Source organism: Rhinatrema bivittatum, chromosome 7, assembly GCF_901001135.1.
Source record: "Rhinatrema bivittatum chromosome 7, aRhiBiv1.1, whole genome shotgun sequence".
Classification (NCBI taxonomy): domain Eukaryota; kingdom Metazoa; phylum Chordata; class Amphibia; order Gymnophiona; family Rhinatrematidae; genus Rhinatrema; species Rhinatrema bivittatum.
The window spans coordinates 152790394-152816803 of NC_042621.1; the positions used below are offsets into that span (position 1 = coordinate 152790394).

General features: G+C 43.2%; 1 protein-coding gene across 4 annotated transcripts in view; it reads left to right on the forward strand.

The window, feature by feature from the left end:
- SHLD2 (shieldin complex subunit 2) overlaps positions 1–21895 on the forward strand; it is a 202111-nt gene extending 180216 nt beyond the window's left edge. For all 4 annotated transcript variants that reach the window (XM_029609425.1, XM_029609427.1, XM_029609428.1 and 1 more), the window contains 2 exons: positions 14402–14517; positions 20288–21895. In XM_029609425.1, coding sequence (XP_029465285.1) covers positions 14402–14517; positions 20288–20538 — 367 coding nt within the window. In that variant the 3' untranslated portion in view covers positions 20539–21895. The remainder of the gene's footprint in view (positions 1–14401; positions 14518–20287) is intronic.
- Positions 21896–26410: the final 4515 nt, after the last annotated feature.

Consider the following 26410-nt stretch of genomic DNA (forward strand, 5'->3'; position numbering starts at 1 on the left):
AAGTGCAAAGTGATGCACTTGGGAAAGAGTAACCCAAATTATAGCTACATAATGCAAGATTCCACATTAGGAGTCACCACTCACGAAAAGGATTTAGGGGTCATTGTTGAAAATACATTGAAATGATCTGCTCAGTGTGAGCAGCAGTAGCCATGAATGCAAATAGAATGCTAGGGATTATTAGGAAAGGAATGGAGAATAAAATAGAGAATATCATAATGCCTCTGTATCACTCCATGGTGCGACCTCATCTTGAGTATTGTATGCACTTCTGGTCACTACATCTCAAAAAAGATGTAGCTCAATTAGAAAAGGTACAGAGAAGGGCAACCAAAATGATAAAGGGGATGGAACAATTCCCTCTATGAAGAAAGGCTAAAGAGGTTAGGACTCTTCAGCTTGGAGAAGAGACGGCTGAGGGGAGATATGATAGAAGTGTATAAAATAACGACTGGAATGGAATGAGTAAACGTTAATCAGTTGTTTATTCTTTTGAAAAGAACAAAGACCATGGGACACACAATGAAGTTACTGAGTAATACATTTAAAACTAATAAGAGAAAATATTTTTTTACTCAATGCATAATTAAGCTCTGGAATTCGTTGCCAGAGGATGTGGTGAAAGCTATTAGTGTAGCTGTGTTTAAAAAGTTTGGACAAGTTCCTGGAGAAAAAGTCCATTAATCATTATTAAGGTAGAGTTGTAGAAATCACTGCTTATTCTTAGGATAAGCAGTTTAGAATTACCCCTTGGTATCCTACCAGGTAATTTTGACGTGGCTTGGCCACTTTTGGGAACAGGATACTGAAATGATGGACCTTTGGTCTGATCCAGTATGGCAAGTCTTATGTTCTTAATTAACATAGTAAGGAGTAATAACTAATTCCTGATTTGTACTGTCTAACTTTCAAATACTTTTTCTTGGCAAGCATATATAAATGTGAGCCATAGGATGCACTTTAGATACAGTGAAAGTACTGGGAATTCTGTATCCTGAGTGAGGGGTGGGCAAGGTGGATAGTGCCTGTGGTATGAGGCTGGTGAGGGAATGCCAACATTCCTTGTTTAGGGGTAGGGCTCCAGCATGCCATGCTACAGTTGCCACTGCAGTGGTGGAGGAAGCCCTTTAAATCCTTACACGCTTGTATCATTGAGGGAGGACCCCTGCTGGCTGGCCCTACCACCCTGACTGCACAGGGCCCCAGGTGATCCACCGACAGGCCTGCAAGTAATAACCCTTATTGTAGGAAAACAAACATTTCTATATTTCTACAATAGACAAAAGTAAATTTACTATGAACAGCAGATGGCGCAACAGCACAGTCTTCCTAAAGAGACAAGCTTATAAACAAAGTAGTTTGCAGGTATTTTACTTCTTAGTCCCTTACTGAGGAGCCTATTTCCGGTGGAGCGCAGTTAACCGGCATTTGTCGCGCGTTTTCGACGCACTAGCTTTACCCCTTATTCAGTAAGGGGTAATAGTGCGTTGAAAACGCATGTCCAACCCCCCCCCCCCCCCCCCGAGACTAATAGCGCCCGCAAAATGCAAACGCATGTTGATTGCCCTATTAGTCATTCCCATGCGATACAGTAAGTAAAATGTGCAGCCAAGCCGCATATTTTACTTTAAGAAATTAGCGACTGCCCAAAGGTAGGCATTAATTTCTGCCGGCGCCGGGGAAGTGCACAGAAAAGCAGTAAAAACTGCTTTTCTGTGCACCCTCCAACTTAATATGATGGCGATATTAAGTCGGAGGTCCCAAAAGTTAAAAAAAAAAAAGTTAAAAATAAAAAAAAATAATTTAAAATCGGCTCGTGGGTTGAAAACTGGACGCTCAATTTTGCCGGCGTCCGGTTTCCGAACCTGTGGCTGTCAGTGGGCTCGAGAACCGATGCTGGTAAAATTGAGCATCAGCTGTCAAACCCGCTGACAGCCGCCGCTCCTGTCCAAAAAGTGGTACTAGGGACCTACTTTAAATATTTTGGTTTACTGAATCGCGCGCACAGGACACTGGGCACTCGCCCGCTCTCCCGCAAACTTTACTGTATCGGCCTGTAAGCTATGAATGCAATAATGCATTTGTGTGCATAAAACATTGATTTTGGATTTAACATGCAGTGAAAATGCATTATTCCACACGGTTTGGAAATAATGCGCAAAATGTGCAATTATCCCAGTATTTTGCCCGTTATTGCTCAAAACACAAACAACACACAATGTGGCTATGGTAATGAGCATTCAAAGAAGATGCATGCAAAGCAGCTCATTGCCATGCCAACAAATAACACAGTCTGGGGCAATACTTTACGCACTGCGGCATTCTGGGAAAGTTAGCTACACCTCAAGAGTTATAACTTAACATTTCTCCAGGAGCATTGCCAAGTCTGTCTCCTGGGCCAGATATGTTAAAGGGGCCACAAACCTCTTTTGAAAGGGCTCATCCCACCCAATAAAACAATCCCTAGTGGTCCATGGTGCCACATCACCACTGCTCCCCTCTTGTCTGTCCATTCAGCATGTGAAGATTAATTTCCCAGAGCCTCCTACAATAAACCACCCACCCATCCAATAACCCAGAAATCGCCTCCAAATCACACTCTCCAACCTCTTTCAAAATGCCCCGGACCCCTTCCTTAGTTTACCCAAAAGCCGCAGGTGATCCCAGTCCCTCTTGCCTTGGCACAGAAAACAAAATTGATGGTGGCTGAAATCAGACTCCCAGCAAGAGGGAGGCAGGAGGGATGTGGCATCATGGGCCATCAGGGTTTGTTTGCACACGATGGGAGGGTTTAAACAGGGACGACTGCCCCTTGAAGATGGTGGCCGCAGGATGGGAGGCTGTTATTACATGTTTCTGCCACCAGATTTGTGTGTGTATTCCTAGTCATGGCAATGCGAGAAAAAGCTCTGATGTCTTACTGCACCTTAGTAAATAGGTTGCTTATAGAGATATTGGGGGAATTCTGCACCAAAAAGTAAAAAAATAAATAAATCTGTACATAATTTCAAATTTTCAAAATTCTGCTTAATTTATTTTTCAAAATAACACTCTCAGTAACAATTTAAATTGCAATGCAAAAAATAGTTTTTACTCAGTGCAGAATTTTTTATTTTTTTGGTGCAGAATTTCCACAGAAATTCTGTGATAGTACTTCATAAGGTACTACTACCCCTGTTTTAGCCTCACATTCTCCCTCTCTCTCTTCCCTCCTCCCCTCATTCTCTCTTCATCTTCTTCCTTCCTAGACCTTGCATCTCTATTTTCTCTCTGGCCCTTCCCTGCACTGGACACCATCACCATGTCTCTGTCTCTCTCTCTCTACCCCTCCCACCAAGATAGATACCATCACTCTTTCTCTCAATCCCCCCAAAAAAGATGACATCACTTTCTCTGTGTGTCTCTCTCTCTTTCTTTCTCATCTCTCCTTCCTCTCTTTCAATTGCAGTGAGGCCCTGGAATGCTGATGTACCTGGGTCACCTCCAAGCTGACAGGAAATTATAGAGTTAGGGATAGGGCTACCGTGGCAGTGTGGCGCAAGGCCTCCCAAAGATTGTAACCTAGACTGATCTCCCTTTTTGTCCCTATTCCCCCAATGATGGCCCTGCTTCTCTCGCCCCACACTGGACCCATCGCACTCACTTTCGCCTGGCACCACCACATATTTTTCTCTGCATTCTTCCCATACCACTTTCACCCCTTCTCCCCAAGCTGGACACCACCACTCTTTCTCTCTCCTCTGTTTTGATATGGTGCTGGCATCCTCTGACGTTGCTTCAGGATTTGTTACTGGGGGATTGCTGAAGGGTAGAAAAAAGTGTGGGTAAAGGACTTTGGCCTGGATTCATTATTCTTCGCAGAATGATGAATCCTGTGAAAACGGGGGGGGCGGGGGTGAAGGGGGGGTGGGCCTGCGAAAGCCCGCAGCCTTCGCACCACGGTGAAGAGACCGGATGTTTGTTATAAAGCCTAATACATGATTACCCCTGACTTTTGATGCTGAAGCACTGCAGTGTTGGGTTACACTTCATAGATTTGTCAATGGTTAAAAATCCGTGGCTATATTTCACAAAGCAAACTTCTCATCTAATGAAGTTCTCATCTAATGAAGTTTGCTTTGTGAAATATAGCCACAGATTTTTAACCATTGACAGTTTAATGACGTATTAATGTGGTCATAGCAATTCCTAATAGCACTCAAACATCTTAAGGTCAATATTCAAAGCCATTTAGATGGATAACTCACAAGTTATCCATCTAAATGGCAAGTTATCCATCTAACTCATAAATTATACATCTAACTCCAGGTTATCCAAATTATCCAACTAACTCTACCTTATCCATCTAACTCTAAGTAAGTCATCTAACACTAAGGGTGTCATTCTCTAAATGGATCACACGCGAAAAGGGACTTTTCCCTTTTCGCATGCGATACCTAAATCGGGGCGGGTTCTGGGCGGTGTCAGCACCAGAAGGGGAGGAGTCGGGGCGGCACCGGGGCCGATGCTGCGAAGACATCGCTGATGGTGAAAGGTAAGGACCCTTATCGCCGCCTGTTTCGCTCCGAATAACTACACCTTTTATGGTGTAGTTATTTGGTGTGAAAGCAGGCAGCAAGCGCACCGCAGTGGTGCGATGGTTGCCGGCTTTCGCAGGCCCGCCCCCCCGATTCGCGCCCCCCATTACTGCCAGATTTTCTAAGTTCTGCGAACTTAGAAAATCCAGGCCTAAGTTAGCTATTTAAATATTTAGTTTTGAATATTGACCTCTTTATATTTAAGGAAACACTTTTGAAAATTTCAAGGACTTGAATGAATTTTCATGAACTGGTACATGTATGGTGATTATATATCTAAGAAAATATTTTGGCATTTATAAAAATTTGTGGATCTGAGCATTTTCTGCTAAGTCTCTTCAACTTATGTGCACTTGGGACTTTTATAAATTTTAAATATTATTGTTTAGGATTATGTATTTTGTAATTAGATTTTCTACTAATATATAAATGATAAATTAATAAGAATTTGTAATGAATATAGAAGAAGATAAAATTAAGCTTTAAAAAGTTTATTCACTGTTCCTGTTTTGTTATATAATTTAATTTTGTAAGATTCGAGGACTCTTCTTGCTCGGGTGGAGTTGGCTCAAACTACAGGGAGGGCCCTGTAGCTCCCCACCGATGAGGGAGAGACTGATTAGGCGCTTCACCTATACCAGCTTATTTCCCCTTAGGTTGAGCCCTCAAGTCCTGAGGGCCAGCAGGTCTTAAGCGAGAGTCTCTTAGGGAATGGCTACGACAAAGGTCCAGAGTCAAGCTAGGGTCAGAGGCAGGCGGCAGACAAAGGCAATCAATATTCAGGCGGAGGTCAGAAGCAGGCAGAAGACAAGAATGGTCAGGGTCTGGGCTGAGATCAGTGTCAAGCAGAAGAGTAGCGTAATCAAGGTCCAAGAGGGGTCAAGTCCAGAAGTGGGTCTGAAGCTAGGTGAGGAAGTAAGGATAGGGACTGGCTGGAGAAGAGTCAAGCTGGGCTGGAGGGACAAGGTAGGCTAGGCTGGAAAGATGGGGCAAGCTGGGCTGGCAGGAACTGGAACACTGATGCATAACTCACACTACATGGGAGTCGACCCGTTGCTGAGGTGAAGGCCCTTTATAGAGCTGAAGTAATAAGGTCATCAGTGAGTTTCCCGCCGCAGGCTCTTTAAGTTATGTGTGGTCCTGTGCATGCACATCTAGAAGTGTTTCGGAGAAGAGCAGCGATAGTAGTGTCCTGCTGCGAAGAGAGGAGTCAGCTGCCTGGGGTCAGGTGAGTGGCGCAGCTCATGGGGCCTACCTGCGAATTTCGAAACGTAACAAATTTGCTGACAGGTGGAGTCAATGAGTTTTCTTATAAGCTTCTTTTATTGTACAATAACTGAGTACTAGCACTGCATACAAGCAAGAGAGCATTTCAGTGTGCTTGATTTTTCTCTTAGGTTAAAGGACTGCTTTAAAAAAGTAAACATGGCCTAGACCTTATATACAGTGTACACATGTGCAACTCGAGTCTCTTGTTTGCAAGGTGATTTATCACTAGGTATACTTCATTTGACTTCTAAAATTATGCCCTTTGTCTTTGACTCTAAATTTTTTGGCAGACCTACATCTATGTAAGTAATTGCTCAGTTTGTTTTTTGCACATAATTTAAAATGAGTAATTATGGTATCATAACCTTGAGACCTCTGCCATGTGCTTCATAATGAACATTTACAAAAAAAAAATAATACCAGCACTGAACAAAGACATTTATCTTAGATTTTCTATTGCACAAAAATAATTTCCCAACCAAGAAAAGATACTGGAACATTTCACTCAATAAACAAATGATTAGTACTGTATGCTTTATGATTGTTTCAGGTAGGTTTTCCTTTCTAAAATCTAGCCAATGTGTTTTTAGTTGACTTTTATATTGGACACACAGCCCAGAGACTTTCTGTTTCAGAAGAAGGATTGAAAACAACTTTCAGCTTTTCATTAGATCATTAATAGGTAGCATCCTTTTTGATTTATACTTTTGGTCAGTTTGGTTCCTACAGCTTCCGGGATCCAATCTTAATTGCTTTCTGCCATGATGATGATATAATCACCATACATCTACCAGTTAATGAAAATTCATTTGAGTTCTTGAAATTTTCAAAAACGCCAAAAATCTTTCATTAAATCTTTTATTTATTTATTTAACATTTCTTTTATACCGATATCCGTTCGCACATCGTATCGGTTCACAGTGAACAAAAAACCATTGGGCAGTGCCCGTACATATAACAGATAACAAAGTGGACTAGGCAACAGATAAATAGTTTTTTGGGAGGAGCCCTTACATATAACAAGCATCAATGGGTAGATGCTATGGAATAGAACTATAACTATAACTATATACATGATAGTGCACAGTAAAATGTTTAAGATGCTATCAGGAATTGCTACCCTTAATATAACTTCATTAAACTGTCAATGGTTAAAAATCCATGGCTTTCATTCACAAAGCACTATCTAGAAAGATGTTATTAATTTTAGATCATATACATTTAATCTTAGTGGGGAGAGTATGTATACTTGTATTTCTCTACTTTTTCTATTTATGTTGTTTGTGTTTTGTCCTGTTTTGCTGATTGTAACTATGAGACTCGGATATAAATTAGTGATTAGCCAAATTTTGTGCTTTACCAGATAGCTGTCTCCATTGTTTCTTGTCTATAGCAGAGCTGAATTAGCCATGCTGTTTGGGGTCGTCATTCAGCGGCCTCGGGACGGAGCTTCTCCTAGCAGTTACAGAGCTTTGCTCTTTGCGGCTGCACGCATCTTTCCGTGCGATCTTGCGCCCTCGTTCTCCTCAATCTGTTTCATCTGCGCTCCCTGACGCACACGGAGTAACTTTCTCCTGACTCCCCTTGGAGTTCTTCTTCTCCATTAAAAAAACCAAACTACTTTTCTGTGCTACACTGGAGCCGAAACCGCCTGGCTTCAGTACTGCCAGTTTGGTAAGGTGATGTTGATCACCGACAGCCACAATCACTGTTACATCTGCCTGGGCCTGGACCACGACCAGTTGGCATGCTGTGACTGTGGTCTTATGTCCCCTGGGGCCCAACGGCAGCGAGCCCAGAAAATAGTGAGGCTCAGTGAAAGAAATGACGGCTCCTATGCCTCGTCATCGGAACAACTCTCTTCCCATTCCTCACCGGGGCCAAACATGGAGCGCCCTGTGAAGAGAAAGAGGGCCTCCTCACTGGGGCACCAGGGTAAGGGGAAAAAAATCTAAAGGTGCTCGCCCCCACAGCACTAGCCCCGCTCCAAGACATACCACAGAGCGCGAGCGCAGACAGTGCATCGAGGAGCCAGGAGCAGAAGCACCGGCAGCCCAATGCAACACCAAGGGTGTTGAAACCAATGCAGGGACCCAAGAGTGCCCACCATCCCAAGGAATTGACGCTGACGTCAACCTGAGCATCAAAATCCGAGTGCATGACGCATGCGTCAGGGGACTGATGCAAATCAGTGCGACGCCGACACACTCAAAGCCGAAATCCTCAACACAATCGTCAAGTCAGTCGATTCAGAGAAAGTTCGCGTCGCCGCAGAGGCACAGGACAGTGGAATGCGGCCATAAACACAGACGGCCCAAAGGGCATGAGGCGAAAGGTCAAGTACAGGACCCTCAAAGGGTTTTCACCTCAAAGGAGACACATGGGTTGGGATTCTCAGATGTTGCTTTGCTGTCAGATTATCCAGATTCTGAGGTTTTCTCCGCCTCCTCACACAGAGTTTGCTTGGACATCTCCTTGGTCTCCAGGGAAAAAAGAATGTCTCCCCAATTACAGGAGCCACTTGCCAATGCGCCAAAGTTTCAAAGGAAGTGACCCCTCACAACTACCAGCCCCAAAGGCCCAATTTGGATATACTGCTTGCCGCCATTCCCAGTACATCAGCTGGGCATGCACACAGCCCTAGGTGGAGGACAAGCAGTTGAAGTCTCTAACTCAATTAGCTCCAAAGGGAAAGGGTCTGGCGGAACAAGCAATGTCGCAAATTTTTGCAGTCCTCATAGGTCTCTTCACTTCCTGGAGCCGAGTGGACAGGAGCCTCAACCGGCTATTCCGTCTTCCGAGGAAGGTCCTCCAGAGGGCGAACTCACAGTCCATGGGAAAAGTTTCAGAGGTCAGTGAGATCGCCACAACCACAATTCTCCCTCCAGCCAAGCTCACACTCGGAAGCCAGTTCTCTGGGGTCATCCACCGGGTTGCCATCAGACCCACCAGAGGAACCACCTGAGCCCTCCTCCCCACCAGAAGATCTTTCCTATTCAAAATTCATAGAGAAAGTGGGAGAAAAGCTCAACATCGAAACCCGGAAGGTCCCAGACCCAAGAGCAGAAGTCCTGGGCATACTAAAGATCTTCGAGGTGCCGGCCGAACCAACGGTGCTGCTCTCCCACAGTGTCTTGGATGCAGTCTTGGAAAAGACTTGGGAGTCCTCTTTCTTGACCCTGGCAACTTCCAGGAAATCAGATCTAAAATTCAGAATGAGGAGATCTCCATACTACACCTCTCCACAACTCCCACACGCCTCCATCGTGGTGGAATCCACCATGAAAAGGCTAAAAATACGAGGCTCCACTCAAACATGCCTCTGGGTAAGGACAACTGTTACCTGGATGACTTTGGGAAATGATAAGAACATAAGAACATAAGAAATTGCCATGCTGGATCAGACCAAGGGTCCATCAAGCCCAGCATCCTGTTTCCAACAGAGGCCAAAACCAGGCCACAAGAACCTGGCAATTACCCAAACACTAAGAAGAACCCATGCTACTGATGCAATTAATAGCAGTGGCTCTTCCCTAAGTATAATTGATTAATAACCATTAATGGACTTCTCCTCCAAGAACTTATCCAAACCTTTTTTGAACCCAGCTACACTAACTGCACTAACCACATCCTCTGGCAACAAATTCCAGAGCTTTATTGTGCATTGAGTGAAAAAGAATTTTCTCCAATTAGTCTTAAATGTGTTACTTGCTAACTTCATGGAATGCCCCCTAGTCCTTCTATTATTCGAAAGTGTAAATAACCGAGTCACATCTGCTCGTTCAAGACCTCTCATGATCTTAAAGACCTCTATCATATCCCCCCTCAGCCGTCTCTTCTCCAAGCTGAACAGCCCTTTCAGTCCGCCATGCTAGCAGCTAAGATACAGCAACACGAGTTCTGTATAACACAATATGTCTATGAATGCCTTCAGTCCATCAAGCCCCTGTTCGGAGAGCATTCATCGAGCACTGGACTACCGCAACAGGTACTAGAAATGGAGGAGGGGTTACGACACCTCCTCTGCACCATCTACAAATCATTCAAGACGTCATCCCGAGCCTCCACATCTGCCATAGTGGCTCGCCACCTAGCCTGGCTGAGGGCCAGCGCTATCAGGGAGGAGGACGTACATGAAAAGCTGGTGGATCTACCCTGCAGAGGGGACAACCTCTTCGTCGACAAACTACAAGAAACCGTCTCACAGTTAAAAGACAGAATGTAGTGGTCTTGTCCCTAGCCTCTCCAATGGACCAATCAGCCGACACAAGGAGGTATTACCCAAACTATCGCAAGCCTGCCTTCCAGCAATGCCCTTACTGCCTCTACCTGCCATACTGGGCCCTGGCGTTCCAGCAGCCTTTCCAACAGCTTCAGCAGCAACAACAGAGGGGCAGGGCCAGAGGCCAATGCCAGCAGCAACAATCTTCTACCCCTACCCCAAAACCTCCGCAAAGTTTTTAAGACCGGTGGGGCCACCCCCGTCAACTCCGTTGGGGGGCAGACTAGCACAGTTCTTCAGTTCCTGGTCTGCGAAAACATCTGACTGCTGGGTGCTAGACATCATTCTCAGAAGTTACTAATTCAAATTCAAGTGGGCTCCCGCACTTCCCCATCCAGCCGCTTTTCACCGGGCACCGTCACGGCCGCAGCTCCTGGAAGCAGAGTTAACTACACTGCTGGCTCAGCAGGACATTCAAGTAATACCATCACACCAACGGAGCAGGGGATTCTATTCCCCATACTTCCTCATTCCCAAGAAGTCAGGGGTTCTCTGCCAAATCTTGGACCTCAGAGAGCTAAACAAATTCTTTCTCAAGGAGAAATTCAAGATGACATCCCTGAAGTCGATCCTCCCTTTCCTGCAGCCCAATGATTGAATGTGCTTGCTGGACCTCAAGGATACCTACTCCCACATTCCCATGCACTGCTTCTTGTGGCGGTACCTGTGCTTCCAGTCAAATGGGCAGCACTACCAGTACAAGGTGCTCCCTTTTGGACTGGCCTCTGCTCCCAGAGTGTTTACCAAATGCCTAATGGTGGTGGTGGCCCATCTCTGACAAAAGGGGGTCCAACTGTTTCCCTACCTGGACGATTGGTTGCTGGTAGCATCAGACATACTGACTTTCAGGGAGCAACTGAGAGACACGATTGATTGTTTGCAAATGCTGGGGCTGGTAATCAATTATGAAAAGTCCAACCTCCAGCCACCTCAAGTCCTTCAGTTCATTGGAGCGAGGATCAACCCGGTAAAGAGGAAAGTATTTTTGCCAGAGGAAAGGGCAGAGACCCTAAGCACACTGGCCAAATGATTGTAGACCAATTCACAGCCTTCGACCCACCAGGTCCTCACCATTTTGGGTCACATGGTGGCGGAGATGTACGTGGTTCCTTAGACAAGTTACACATGTGTCGCCTTCAGTGGGGTCTCAAGGTGCAGTGGATGCAGTGCTGCCAGCCCTTGTCAGACACAGTTCGCCTCACCCAGGCCATGAGGAGGGATATAGCCTGGTGGCTACACCCGCAAACATTTACAAGAGGCGTCTCGCAATAGTCAAGTCAGAAAGACTAGGTCAATGGGCTATCAGGGTGTGAGACGCAACCCAATAGCTGGGGAATCCTAGCCAGCATGGCTAATTCAGCCCTGCTATCGACGGGAAAAAGCAAGTTTGCTTACCGTAAATGGTGTTTCCGTAGATAGGATGAATTAGCCATGTAAACCCACCCACCTCCCTGGACAGTCCTCCTCTGCATCCATCACAGATGATTTTTTTGCTGTGCTACAGACTGAGGGGAATAAGGGCACTAGATTGCGTGGGAAGATGCGCGCAGCTGCACACAGCAAAGCTCTGCAACTGCTAGGAAAAGATCCGCCCTAAGACTCCCGAAGACCGTCCGAAGACAACATGGCTAATTCAGCCTGCTATCTACGGAAACACCATTTACAATAAGCACATTTCTTTTTCACATTTCAGCTACATACTTCATCCCGTCCACTGAGAACTGCGCAAAAAGGCTCTCTGAAAATCCCTCCACTCAAAATTTCGTCAAACAAAAGAGCCTTCTCCACTGCAGGTCCGATCCACTGGAACTCTCTACCTTCGGATCTTAGGCTTGAACAATGCCCCCTCACTTTTAAAAAAAGACTTAAAACTTGGCTTTTCTCTCAAGCCTACGATTGAGTACTTTCCACAAATCCCTTCTCCAGGTCTATGCCATATAATACCTCTTAGCTCAACAACTAAAGAATTAATTTCCTATCCCTCTTGTCTATTTTGCAGATATCTTATTCATAACTGATTCATTTTAATCGCCTGTATATAACATGTCTAGTACTACTGTTGCTGTTTTAATGTTATTGGTTATTAGTATTTATTCAATTTTCTCCAAGTTCATTTTCCTGTTCCATGTAAGACTCACATGTTAAGTCACTCCAATGTTATATGTAAACCGAAATGATTAGCAACATTGTTGCTAGAATTTCGGTATATAAAAAATGTTAAATAAATAAATAAATAAATGTAAACCCACCCACCTCCCTGGACAGTCCTCCTCTGCATCCATCACAGATGATTTTTTTGCTGTGCTACAGACTGAGGGGAATAAGGGCACTAGATTGCGTGGGAAGATGCGCGCAGCTGCACACAGCAAAGCTCTGCAACTGCTAGGAAAAGATCCGCCCTAAGACTCCCGAAGACCGTCCGAAGACAACATGGCTAATTCAGCCTGCTATCTACGGAAACACCATTTACAATAAGCACATTTCTTTTTCTACCAGTTTACTATGATTTACTCTCTCAAAACCTTTGACATAGTCAAATCATACACCAGGGTTAAGCAATGGACTTCCCCAAGTCCACCTTAATAATGGTTTATGAGCTTTTCCTCCAGGAATTTGTCCAAACGTTTTTATACACAGCTACACTAACAGCTTTTACCACATTGTCTGGCAACAAATTCCAGAACTTAATTATGCATTGAGTAAAAAACTATTTCTCCCATTTGTTTTAAATATACCACTTGGTAAACCCTAGTCATTGTACATTTTGAAAGCAATTGGTTCACATTTACCTGTTCCATTCCAATCATTATTTTATAGACCTCTACCATATCTCCCCTTAACCATCGCATCTCCAAGCTGAAGAGCCCTAACCTCTTTAACTTTTCCTTATAGGAGAATTGTTCCATCCCTTTACTAATTCTACTATATCTATTTTGAGATATGGTGACCAGAACTGTACACAATGCTCAAGATATGGTCACACCATGGAACAATGCAGTGGCATTATGATATTCTTTGTTTTATTCTCCATTCTTTTCCTAATAATTCTTACCAGTCTATTTGCTTTCTTGACCACTGCCACACCCTGAGCAGAGTAATTCAACAGACGTATTATCAATGATGATGTCTTGATCCTTTTCCTGAGTGGTAACTCCTGATGTGGATCCTTGCATTGTGTAGCTATAATTTAGATTGTTCTTCCCTAAGTGCATCACTTTGCTCTTGTTGACAATAAATGTCATCTGCCATTTGCATGCTCATCTCCCAGTCTTGCAAGGTCCTCTTGCAATTTCTCACAGTCCTCTTGTGCTCTCTATTGCGCATTTGCGGCACATCAGTCCACGCTCCCTTATAGGTATGATTAAAAAGCAGTGGTCCCAGAACTCTGGAGCACTCCACTGTTCATCATTGAGAAAATTGACTAATTATTCCTGTTCTTTGTTTTCTATCTTTTTAACTAATTCCCAATCCATAATAGGACATTGCCTTCTGTCCCATGACTTTTTAATTTCCTCAGGAAACTCTCATGAGGGACTTTGTCAAACGCTTTCTGGAAATCCAGATACACTATATCAACTGGCTCACCTTTATCCACATGTTTATTTACACCTTCAAAAAAAGTAGCAGATTGGTGAAGCAAGGCTTCCCTTGGCTAAATCCATGTTGACTTTGTCCCATTACATTATGACTATCTATATTATACTCATAGCATATAAAATAGCAGGAGAGCACTGATTTCATTTCTCTGCAAAGTATTGAATAAGCTGTGTGACATGCATATCTTGACTCAAGCATGTGCAGAAAAATATGACCTGTAAAGCTTTCTTTATAACCTCCAGAAGTCTAACAAAGGAAATCCATTTCTTTTCAGCATCCGCACTGGACACGAGCCTACAAATTAGCTTTAATAAGCAAACAGTTTTCCTGTTTGTATGGAACCATGGTTCCCAAAGGATTACTCAGCCTTTCGTGTCTAATGACAGAAGAAATCATTAAATGTGTCTGTGTGTGCAGTTGTTCATAGAGCTGGAGAGAAGGGTAATGGACTAATGTTACTATAAGATACCAAACCTAGATGTTGGCATCTACGAATCAAAATTATTACTTTCTGGACATGATATACAGTAAATTATAGTTCTTTATCTTATATGCATTGAATTATTTTCCATTGAACATATAGAATTAGTGAAGGTCTCAGTAAATTTAACAATGCTGCCATGTGATTTTTACTTGCAATTACCTGAATTTTGATGGCGTATGTTTTTCTTGTTAGGCCAGCACTTATGACAGCAGTGGATGGAGAACATATGATCCATGTTCATGTGCCTTCAGAGATTTTGCAGAAAATCTTTCTTAATATCCCTCCTGATTGGCTGAACAGGACCATAGGTATTGAATCTGAAATCTAAAATATACACTAGTCAGAAGAAATAGGTACTTGTAACCATGAATTGATATATATTCAAAATTAAGTTTATTTTTTGTGATTTACATATCAATACAATCTGGGTACATTTCTGACTCTGCCCTGGAAATAAAGGTTAACAAAAAATATAATACAAGGTAGTCTGTTTTTATTGTATTAAATTAATACATTACTTGACTAGATTTTGGGAGTTTATGCTCCCTTCCTCAAGTGAGAACAAAAGGAGCAAAAAATGGTTCAGCCCTGAACTTTACATGGCTAAATGTGTACACCAGCATAATCTTTCTCCATCAGTAGGCATTCATTCTAGAGGTTGCTCAACTTTCACTTGAGATGTAAAATATAGTAACATAATACATGTAGGTAGACAAGGATTGTTTGGCCTACACAGTCTACTCACTCTGCTTTAGTTAAGGATATCTCCTAGTTGTTATCCGTAAACGTTTGACTGCTTATGCTATGGTTATCACTTTTTTATGCTCTTACCATCAGCTTATGCACTAAGGGGTACATTTTTGAAGACCCACATGGGCGTCCACGTGCGCGCAGTTCCTGGCACGTGCACATGGACATGCCAATTTTATAACATGCATGCGTCGCCATGCATATGTTGTAAAATCCAATACCTGCACGTACATGCACGCCTTATTTTGTATCGGCAGGTGCCCACTCGCACACAAAGGTGGGGGGATTTTTTAACTCATGCGCAGCGACGCGATCAGGCCTTTGCCCAGTTCCTTCCCAGTCTGCTCTAATTAAGGAGCAGACTGGGAAGGAATTAAGGAGCAGACTGAGAGGGAATTTCCCTATCTCCCTATCTCCCTAACTCACTTTCCTCCCTTTTCCCCTCTCCACCCTGCCCACTAAACCCACCATACCTATCCTATTATTTTTTGTTTCACAACTTACCTGCTTTTTTTTATCAGAAGTAAGTTGCATGCGCTGGCCGGCTGCTGATGTGTGCTTCACCCCCCAATTCTTTTATCCTACCTATCCCTAACCTCTACTCTTGCCACTGCCCTTTGTGTCAGTCCTAGACATGCTTAAATTCGGTCAGTTTTATTTATTTATTTATTTATTTATTTAAGGATTTTTATATACCGGGGTCCGTAAGAAACATCACCTCGGTTTACATTCAAACATTAATTCAGCATAGAGCTTTACAATATAACATAATAACTGAATAAATATAAAACCAAGTATAACTTTGTATTAAAATAAAGAAAATCAATATAAGAGTGTCTGTAGAAATAATCTGAAAGGTATATAATAGAACTCAGTTTATTAATAGTAGGCTTTTTTGAATAGCCAGGTTTTTAGGTTTTGTTTAAATTTTTTGTGGCAAAGTTCCTGGCATAATTCAGAGGGCATAGTGTTCCATATTGTGGATCCAGCAATGATGAATGAACGTTCTTTTGTAGTCTAAAGTTTGGTCAAATTAGGCGCAGGGATATTCAGTTTAGCTAAATTTTGGAATCTAGAAGGGCGGATTGATGTTTTGAATTGTAATTGATCATTGAACCATAGCATATCTCTGTTGTGAACGGCTTTATGTATAAGCGTCATGGATTTATATATTATCCTGGAAGCCACGGGTAGCCAGTGCAATGACTGAAGTGCTGGAGTGATGTGCTCATGGCGTCTCGTGTCAGTGATGATGCGGGCAGCTGCATTTTGTAACATTTGCAAAGGCTGGATTGTAGTTTTAGGTAGACCTAATAGCAGTGCATTGCAGTAATCAATTTTTTATAAAATCGTTGCTTGCAAGACTGTACGGAAATCATAATGGTATAAAAGAGGTTTAATGCGTTTTAGTGTGTGTAGCTTAAAGAATCCATTTTTAACCGTATTAGCGATGAATTTTTTGAAAGTAAGATTGTTATCAATGATGACGCCAAGGCTGCGTACTTGCTGAGACATTGTAGAGATGTTTTGTGAGAGACTGGAGTTGTTCAGTATTGTATTATTTGGAGGTGATATAATCATAAGCTCAGTTTTATTGGTGTTGATAGCTAATTGGTTGTCCGTAAGAATTGATTTAATTTTAATAATGCTGCATTCCAGTAGCTCAGGGCATTTGTAATTGAACTGGTAATAGGAATAATAATCTGTACATCATCCGCATAGATAAAATGTTGAAGACCCAGTTTAGAGAGTAGCCGGCATAGTGGTGTAAGGTAAACATTAAATAATGTAGAGGAAAGAGAGGATCCTTGTGGGACTCCTTGAGAGAGATTTCTTGGTTTGGATTCGCTTTGTCCACATTTAACACTGTAAGTTCTGTTGCTCAGAAAAGACTGGAACCATAGTAGTGCTGAGCCAGTAATGCCTATTTCAGAGAGGCGGTTTATAAGGGTGTTGTGATTTACTGTGTCGAAAGCTGCTGAAATATCAAGAAGAGCGATAAGATATGATTTTCCAGTATCAAAAGCTTTTAGTAACACCTCTGAAAGAGATATTAAAAGTGTTTCCGTGCTGTGGTACTTTCTAAACCCATATTGGGATGGGAAGAGTAGATGATGTTCATCTAGATAATCAGTTAGTTTGTTGATGATTCTTTCCATTACTTTTGAAAGGAAAGGTAGGTTAGAAACTGGGCGAAAGTTTGCTGGATCAGATGAGTCTAGGTTTGCTTTTTTAATGTAGGAGTTATGATAGCATGTTTGAGTAAAGAAGGAACAATGCCTGAGGTGATGGATTTGTTAAGAATCTTTGCAATGGGTTTAGCTATAGTTGAACGTATTGCAAGGAGAATCTTAGTAGGCATGATGTCTGTGGGGTGGAGAGCTGGTTTCATTTTCTTTAGAATTGATTCAACTTCAATACCAGTAGTAATTTCAAGATTGGTAAGCTTTGTTTCAGCTTTATTTTGAGTGGCTGATGTAGTTTGATTGGAGTATGTAGTAGCGGTATGATCAGTAGGATTGTTAATGTAGGTGGAGTTAAAATTAAAGTTTGAATTCAGTGTAATTTGTGACTTAAATCGCATTAAAATTGATTGTATTTTGTTATAAAAATACGTAGCTAGTTCCTCACATTTTGAATCATCGTCATTGTTTGAGATAGTGAGAGCTGGTGCAGTAATAAGGCTTTTGACATATTGGAAGAGTGCTTGAGGGTTGAATTGATATTGATGGATTCTGGCCGTGTAGAAATCCTTCTTCGTTTTATCGGTGTTTTGGCGATATTTATGTAGTAAATACTTAAATTTTAATAAAGTAGTAGAATTTTGATTTCTGCGCCATACTTTTTCTGTTTTTCGAAGCTCTGTTTTCATAGCTTTTAGATCAGGAGTATACCAAGGTTTTTTTTAAATTATCTTTTCAGTATTGATTTCTTTGGATTGTATAGGACAGAGATTCTCTGCTATGTTACTGGTAATTTTAAACCAAGATGAAATTGCTGTTTCTGCATCAGTGAGATCTAAATTTTTAAAATCTTCTGATATCACATTAATAATTTCATCTGTTTGACCTTGTTTTCGGAAGTAGATAGTTTTTTTGCTGTGAACATTATTTGGTGAATGCTTAATTGTGCATGAAGTATCAATCCGAAAGTGGTCAGACCAGGGAATAGGAGTGCAGCGGGGGTGTTTTGTTTCAATAAGGGAGTTAGTAAAAATGACATCAAGGGTATGACCAGCTTTGTGAGTCGGGTTGGTCACAGTTTGTTGAAAGCCTAGGGCATTCATAGAAGTCATTAATGCTTCGCAGGCTGGGGTTAGTGGGAGCCGATCAAAGTGTAAGTTAAAGTCCCCGAGTATAATTGTTGGGAGATATAAATCCATGTTTTTGGTGATAAATTCTGTAAGGAAAGATGGGTTATTTTCAAGTATGCTAGGGGGGGAGTAGATCAGGCAGATTTGTAGTTCTTTAGATTTGAAAAGGCCAGTTTCAATTTTGTGAGATGGTGAAGTAGCTTGAACTGTAAGATTTAATTTCTTTTTGGCAGCCAAGAGAATGCCTCCACCTTTCTTTTTGTTCCTTGGAATGGAAAAAACATTATATATGTCAGTAGGTAGTTGATTTATTATGGCTGTGTCGGTGTCTTTCAGCCATGATTCGGTGATCACACATATGTCTGGCTTTTCATCTGTGAGAATATCACTTAGTAGAGTGATCTTTTTTTGTAGTGATTGTGTATTTAAGAGAAAAATCGAAAAAGTTAATAGACCTAACATTTGAGTGATAGGCGTTACCATAATTGGAGTTAATGTTCTGATTAAAGGTGAGCGTTGGATAAATCTAGCCGGTTTATGATTCGCGTTGAAATATTTAATAGTGGGAATATGGTGAGAGATCATTTCAATTTAGTGAGTAGCAACAAGCAATACAGTAGATAACTTGTGTTGTAGATTTATGCAGTACAGAATAGCAAAGAGCATATGCAGGTCTCTTTTATTGAGAGAAAGTCCTGATTTTAAAGGGCTCAAGAATGGATGTTTGATGTTGTTTTTTGGTAGCACTTCCTGAGCTTTAAAATGTATGGAATTTCTATTCTTGCTGGCTTCCGATTAGGTCAGTTACTAGTACAGGATAAACGTGGTTTGCTAAATAACAGAAGGCGAAACAGATAGCAGAATGGTCAGTTTAGGCAGGGTATTCCTTACAGAGTGGTAAAGACCAATAGGTCTCAGTGAGCAGTTAGGTCGGTAGATAATGTTAAATAGCCGCTTACGAATGTGGGTAATGGAGGGTAGTCAAATATAGATAGTAGGAGAAGAAAAAAGTTTTGGTTACTATCATCTGTTGGTAGGTTATCCCAAGCAACTACCACTCACTCAGTATGGAAGTATTTCTGCATATTTCTTCTGAGCTTCCCTTCCTCTAGGAGAAAGCAATATTTCCTTCAGGAACTATCACTTATACTTTTTCAGCAGGAAGTATTGTGAGAAATGGTTGATAAACCCGCCGTTACTGGAGTAGATTGTTATCTGAGCAACACACTGTGAGTGTTGAAATATATCCTAATCACATTAATTGTGAGACCACACAATTATCCTTAGAATTATGAGCTTTGTACGTGTGTCCTTTCCCTAAAGTATTTAGGGTATATATTGAATATGTAGTAACAATTTTTATAGATTATACTTCTGCATTTCTGTTATATATTACTTTTAGCAATACATAGGCAACCTTTAGGTTCTTCACATTATATGGACATTAAAAGAAGGTATTGCAAGCTTCAGAGTGGCCGTCATTATAACAGGCGCTTATATGCGCACTTGGTATCAGGCTGAAGGCGTGTACATGTGCGCCCTATTTGAAATGTATGAGCATATATGCACACAAATCCCACTTCCTTCACATAACTGGGCCAGTTAAGTAGCCAGTGTCCCACTACTAGTGCACTTCCCTCTAACTTGGAATATTTCGGAAGACAGGGCAGGTAAGAAAAGTTGGGGTTCTTTTGAGGGGAGGGGGGGGTTGTCCTAGCAGGGCTGTGTAAGTGTATGTGAGAGAAGCCTTGACCAGTCACATCCAAGCAGAATTCCCAGGATGTTTTCAGTAGATTATTGGGATAAGTAGGAAGGTTGAAAATTAAGAGTAAGCTGTAGGGGGGATTTTCAACCGAAATAGTTCACATTGTGCCTTATTCTAGTCAAGAGCTTTCAGGAATACTAAAACTTTGCTGAATTGTTAAATAGGAGGAGATGGACTGCTTTGGACCTGAACTAAGATCGTTGTGTCAGTACCATTCTTTGAATAGTGAAGAATTCTGTTTCTTTCACAGTCTCATCTTCAGACGTGACCTATGGAATGATTGTGGCAGATCTGTGCCACTCACTGCTAACAAGCTCTGAGGATTCCTACCGACTGAAAATTCAGAGTTCATTTGAGCTGGATGAAAACAGTGTTCCCATGCAGCAGGATTTCTTTCTGCTGGACTTCCATCAGGACCTGCTCTACAGTGAAATCTCACCTGAAGAACAAGCGATTTGGAAAGGATCAGGCACACAAAAAAAAATAGTAAAAGAAGTTTGAATCTAAAGCAATCTGCCAGGAGAGTGGCGAGATTATAATTTATATTCAAAGTTAATAAATTTTGCATTTAAAATACCTAGTGGCTGATATTCAAAAGATCTTGGTACCCAACTTAAGGAGTTTTTTTAATTGTCTCTGCTGATATTGCTCATAAAGAACTGCTCAGGGTGATTAGATCTCTTTGTAGCCAGGCTACTGATGTGAAGTGTGTTGACGCTGCCTTATTGTGCTAAATTTGCTTCTTTTTTAACACTACGATACTTGATTTTTTGAAGCACTTGATCAATATACAGGTTGGTTTCCCTTTGACACTCCCTAGTTGGAGTCAATATACTGTGGTTTGGAAGGGGATGGTGTGTACTCCTTGGGTGGTTCTCTGTTGAATTTTTGCACATAAATAATGTTGGACTGATACTTATTTTAAGATGAGATCTTCTGGTAGTCCTATAGATCCATGTGCTCTGTTACTTATTAACAATCTTACAAAACCAGGCCAAACTATCACCTGTCAAAGCTTTAATGTCTCCTTTTGGAGAGGACTTTACCAGCTTGTCTTAAGAAGTCAATGGTAAGGCCTATTTTAAAAAGCCGCATTTGGATCCTGTGGTCTGTGAAAACTACAGGCCTATTACAAATCTCCCCTTTCTGTTTAAACTTATTGAGAAAGTGGTCACTGTCCAGTTGTCAGGTTTCTTGGAATCAATGGGCAAAATAGACAGTGGCCAGTATGGATTTTGACCAGGTCATAACATAGAATCAGTTTTGTTATCATTGTCTAATGGTGTTATGTGGATTTTGGATGGTGGAACGTCCATTGTGCTGGTGTTACTTGACGAATCCAGTGCTTTTGTCCTGATGGACCACTAGTTATTGATTTCAAGATGGCAGGAAGTGGGGATTTGAGGAAAGACCTTTAATTGGCTGTCCTCTTTTTTGAGTGAAAGGTCTCAGGTAATGCTGGTAAGAAATGTTTTCTCTACAGCTTCTATGGTGGGAACTGGAGTCCCTTAGAGCTCCAGACTTTCACCATTGTTATTTAACATATTTATATACCCTTTGGCTGGAATCTTTTCAAATCTGAGTATTATTGGCCATGTATATGCAGGTAATGTCCATTTCCTGATTCCAGTTAAAGGTGATATTAATAAGAATTTTGGGCTTTTAAATTCTTGTTTGGTTAATTTAACCAGATGGTTGTGGATGAGTAAATTGGTTATGAATAAAAGTAAAATGGAGACTTTATATATCAGCAACTCTGCTCCCTTGTTTTGGTGGGGCATGTTATACTAAGTTCTCACAGGACAAGCAGAAAAGTAGTCCTCTCATATGGATGAAATCATCAGGATGGAGCCCAATCACGGAACACTTTTGTCAAAGTTTCTAGAACTTTGACTGGCACCTACTGGGCATGCCCAGCATAGCACCAACCCTGCATCCAGCAGGGGTCCCTCTTCAGCCTTCTTTTTACTGCGCAGCAGTAGCCACGCGGGTTAAGGAGCTCTCTTGAGATTCCTGACAGGAATTTTCCTCACGGAACTTCTTAAAAAACTTTCAAAACCTTTTACCCCATAGGGGTCCCCCTATCGATATCCATACTCCGTGGTTGAAAGGTAAGCTTTTACCCTTGTTGCAGTCGATTCCATTGAGTTTTCTCTTTGGGGCCTACCGGCCATCGACTGCACCGCGTCTAAGTTTTTGTTGGTGCCTCGACTGTACTCGAACAATGTCCCTCACTGACCCACACGGGGTCTGTGTAATGTGTTTGGGGTCCGACCACGATGTCCTAACTTGCACCAAATGTGCTCAAATGACACCGAAGGGTCACAAGGCTCGTTTAGGGAAAATGGAGTTTCTCTTTCAGGCAAAAACCCCAACTCCATCGATAGCTTCGACTTCGTCCGAGCCGGTACCATCGACCTCTTGCCAGCACCGGGACACTGCTGCTGCCCGACCGGCGTCAACGATTCCAAAGGTGTCAATTCCCTCTTTGCCTCCTCAAGAAAAGGACCGAGGGGATCATCGTGAAAAGCGTCAACACCGTCATCGGAAGGCTCAGTCCGCCGATCCAAGCAAGTCCTTGGCATCGGCCTCGACAGAACCACCAACAAAGAAGCCCCGTACAGAAAAGGCCCCATCCTCTTCTGTGACCAGGTCATCGAGGCTTTCCCCTCCTTCAGTGCTGCCGGGATCCACGATTCCACCTTCACCGGTGGATCCTCCGGCTACGCCAGTGCTGCCTCCTACTCCGATGCCGGGGTTCCACGCCCCAGGCTTCCATGAGGAATTGGATCGGATGATCCAAAAGGCCATCGGTAAAGCACTTCAGGGCTTCCAGCCTCCATAGACGCAGATACCGGTGCCCGAGCCGATCACCAATCCGATTCCCATAGCCCTCGCACCACTACTGGGAAAACTGGATGCGTTGATCGGTGCCCTGCCATCAATGGAACCAAGAGCACCAGTAGCTCCAGTGCCTTCTACACCGATTCCATTATCATCGGATGATGAGGAATCACCGATACCCATTCCACCATCTGGAATTCTACCACCGACTCATCCATCGATGTCACCGGATCCTTCGGTGCCTCCTTCGATGCCATCGATGCCTCCTTCAATGCCGTCGATGCCTCCATCGATGCCGTCAGTGCCACCTCCGATGCCGTTGATCCCTAGGCCTGGTCCTTCAGGATTAGCACATTTCTCCCTGCTGGAGACCCACTAGGTGCTGGAGATCAACCCTATGATCCTTGGGCAGATGTTACCTCCCAGGATACAGATGATCTACCATCAGAGCTCTCTCCCCCGGATGAAAGACGATGTTCTCTACCAGAAGATCTGTCTTTTATCAATTTCATCAAGGAAATGTCTGAAACCATTTCTTTTCAACTTCAGACAGAAGAGGATTCTAAGCACAAGATGCTAGAGGTACTCCAGTTTCTTGATGCTCCAAAGGAAATCATGTCTATTCCAATTCATGAAATCCTACTGGATCTCCTGAAGAGAAACTGGGAACACCCATGTTCGGTCCCACCTGTCAACCGCAAGACAGATGCCACCTTTCTGGTGCAGTCAGCTCCTGGCTTCCAAAAATCACAGTTGGATCATCATTCTATGGTTGTTGAATCAGCCCAGAAGAAGGCACAACGTTCAAAACCTCATTCCTCCATACCTCCAGGAAAGGAACAAAAATCCCTGGATGCCTTTGATAGGCGAGTCTTCCATGGCTCAATGCTCATATCTCGCATTGCCTCTTACCAGTTATACATGACCCAGTATAACAGGGACCATTTTAAGAGGATCCAGGATTTCTCTGATTCTTTACCAGAACAACTTCAGGCTCAACTTCACACTCTGGCCCAGAAAGGTCTGGATACTGGAAAGCATGAAGTCCGCGCTGCATATGATATTTTTGACACTGCCTCTCGAGTGTCTGCAGCAGGAATTAGTGCGAGAAGATGGGCCTGGCTCAAATCCTTGGACTTAAGACCAGAAGTCCAAGACAGGTTAGCAGATCTACCCTGTGTGAGTGATAATTTCTTCGGGAAAAAGATCAGCGAGATCGAAGCGCAGTTGAAGGACCACCATGAAACACTACGCCAGCTTTCTTCTGTGCCATCTGAGTTCCCTACCGCCCCTACGAGAACTTTCAGTTGTGACTCTAAACGACCGTCCTACAAGCCAAGGAAATTTTACCCTCTGGCTTCTAGGGGACGCCCTTCTAGACCTTACCAAAAAGGTCAATCCAGGCAGGCTTGGCCTCAAAAGTCTCAGCCAGCTTCTCAGCCTGGACCAGTGTCAGGGTTTTGACTCCTTCCTAGAGAGTGTAAGCCAACCTCCTCTTCCATCCATACCGGTCAGCGGTCGGCTCTGCCACTTCAACAGCGCTTGGCATACAGTCACCACAGACCAGTGGGTATGGGCAGTGGTCACTCAGGGTTACCACCTAAATTTCATGACTGTTCCAGTGGACTTTCCACCTCGGCTGATGTGGGGGACGTCCGATCACTCTCCCTTGCTCGGACAGGAGGTCTCATCCCTTCTCAAATCCCGAGCAATAGAACCAATGCCCCTCTCCCAACAGGGGCACGGGCTTTGTTCCTGGTATTTTCTAATACCAAAAAAGTCAGGTGGCGTACGCCATATACTGGACCTCTGCACCCTAAACAAATTTTTGCAGAGAGAAAAATTCAAAATGGTAACCTTGGGCACTCTACTTGTTCTTCTTCAAAGAGGAGATTGGCTGTGCTCTCTAGATCTCCAAGATGCTTACACACACATCTCAATTACTCCATCGCATCGCAGGTATCTGCGATTCCTGGTCGGCCCTCGTCATTTCAAGTACCGTGTACTTCCATTCGGCCTGGCGTCTGCTCCAAGAGTATTCACCAAGTGCCTAGTGGTGGTCGCAGCCTTCCTCAGGAACCAGGGTTTGCATGTCTACCCTTATCTCGACGATTGGTTGATAAGGGCTCCGACTCAGCAGAGCGCTCTAACCTCCCTGCATCTCACTATCAACACCCTGATCTCCTTAGGGTTTCTAATCAACTATCCTAAATCCAAGATAGTTCCATCCCAAATCCTATCCTTTATAGGGGCCGATCTAAACACTATACAGGCAAAAGCCTTCCTCCCGCAGGATCACGCTTTCATCATAACATCTTTAGCACATCAACTACAGATTCGAGTATCGTCAACTACTCGTCACTTCTTTATACTGCTGGGTCACATGGCGTCCTCGGTGCATGTCACTCCGATGGCTCGCCTAGCCATGAGAGTGATGCAGTAGACCCTACAATGCCAGTGGATTCAAGCTTGTCAGCCAATGTCCAGCATTATAAGAAGATAAGAACATAAGAACAGGTTACCAAACAGCTCCGTCTGGTCACTAGCCTGGTGAATGCACCACTCCAATCTCATTCAAGGCCTTCCATTTCAGGCTCCAGATCCTCAAATTACTTTAACAACAGATGCATCCAACCTTGGGTGGGGTGCGCATGTAGGATACCTGCAGACTCAGGGAACCTGGTCTCCAGAGGAAGCCAAACACCAGATAAATTTCCTGGAGCTGCGAGCGATCAGATATGCCCTCAAGGCCTTTCAGGATTGTCTGTCAAACAAAGCCATCCTAATTTAAACCGACAATCAGGTTGCAATGTGGTACATCAACAAACAAGGAGGAACGGGCTCCTACCTCCTGTGTCAGGAAGCTGCACAGATATGGGCATTGGCCCTTTCCCGCTTGATGTACCTCAAAGCAACCTACTTGCCGGGAGTGGACAATCTTTTGGCGGACAAGCTGAGTCGCACTTTCCATCCACACGAGTGGTCTCTCAACCCCACGGTAGTGGACATGATATTCCAACGCTGGGGTTACCCTTGCATAGACCTCTGTGCGTTGGTCCACAACCACAAAGTGGAAAACTTCTGCTCCCTTGTTCGCAGTCACCACTCACAACCAAGAGATGCCTTCGCCCTCTCCTGGTCCAGCGGTCTCCTTTATGCATACTCTCCATTTCCTTTCATTTCAAAGACTCTCATGAAGCTCCAGCAGGACAAGGGATTAATGATCCTGATAGCTCCCCACTGGCCACGCCAGGTGTGGTTTCCAATCCTCCAGGCCCTATCAGTACGTCGCCACATTCATCTGGGGAAGGATCCCCTTCTAACTCAGAACGAAGGGTACCTGTGTCACCCCAACCTCCAGGCTCTGTCTCTGATGGACTGGATGTTGAAAGGTTAATACTCCAACCTCTTAACCTTTCAGAGTCGGTATCCCGAGTCCTGGTGGCTTCACGAAACCTTCAATGAGAAAATCTTATTGCTCTAAATGGAAGAGGTTTACGGTCTGGTGCACTTCCATGGCCATAGACCC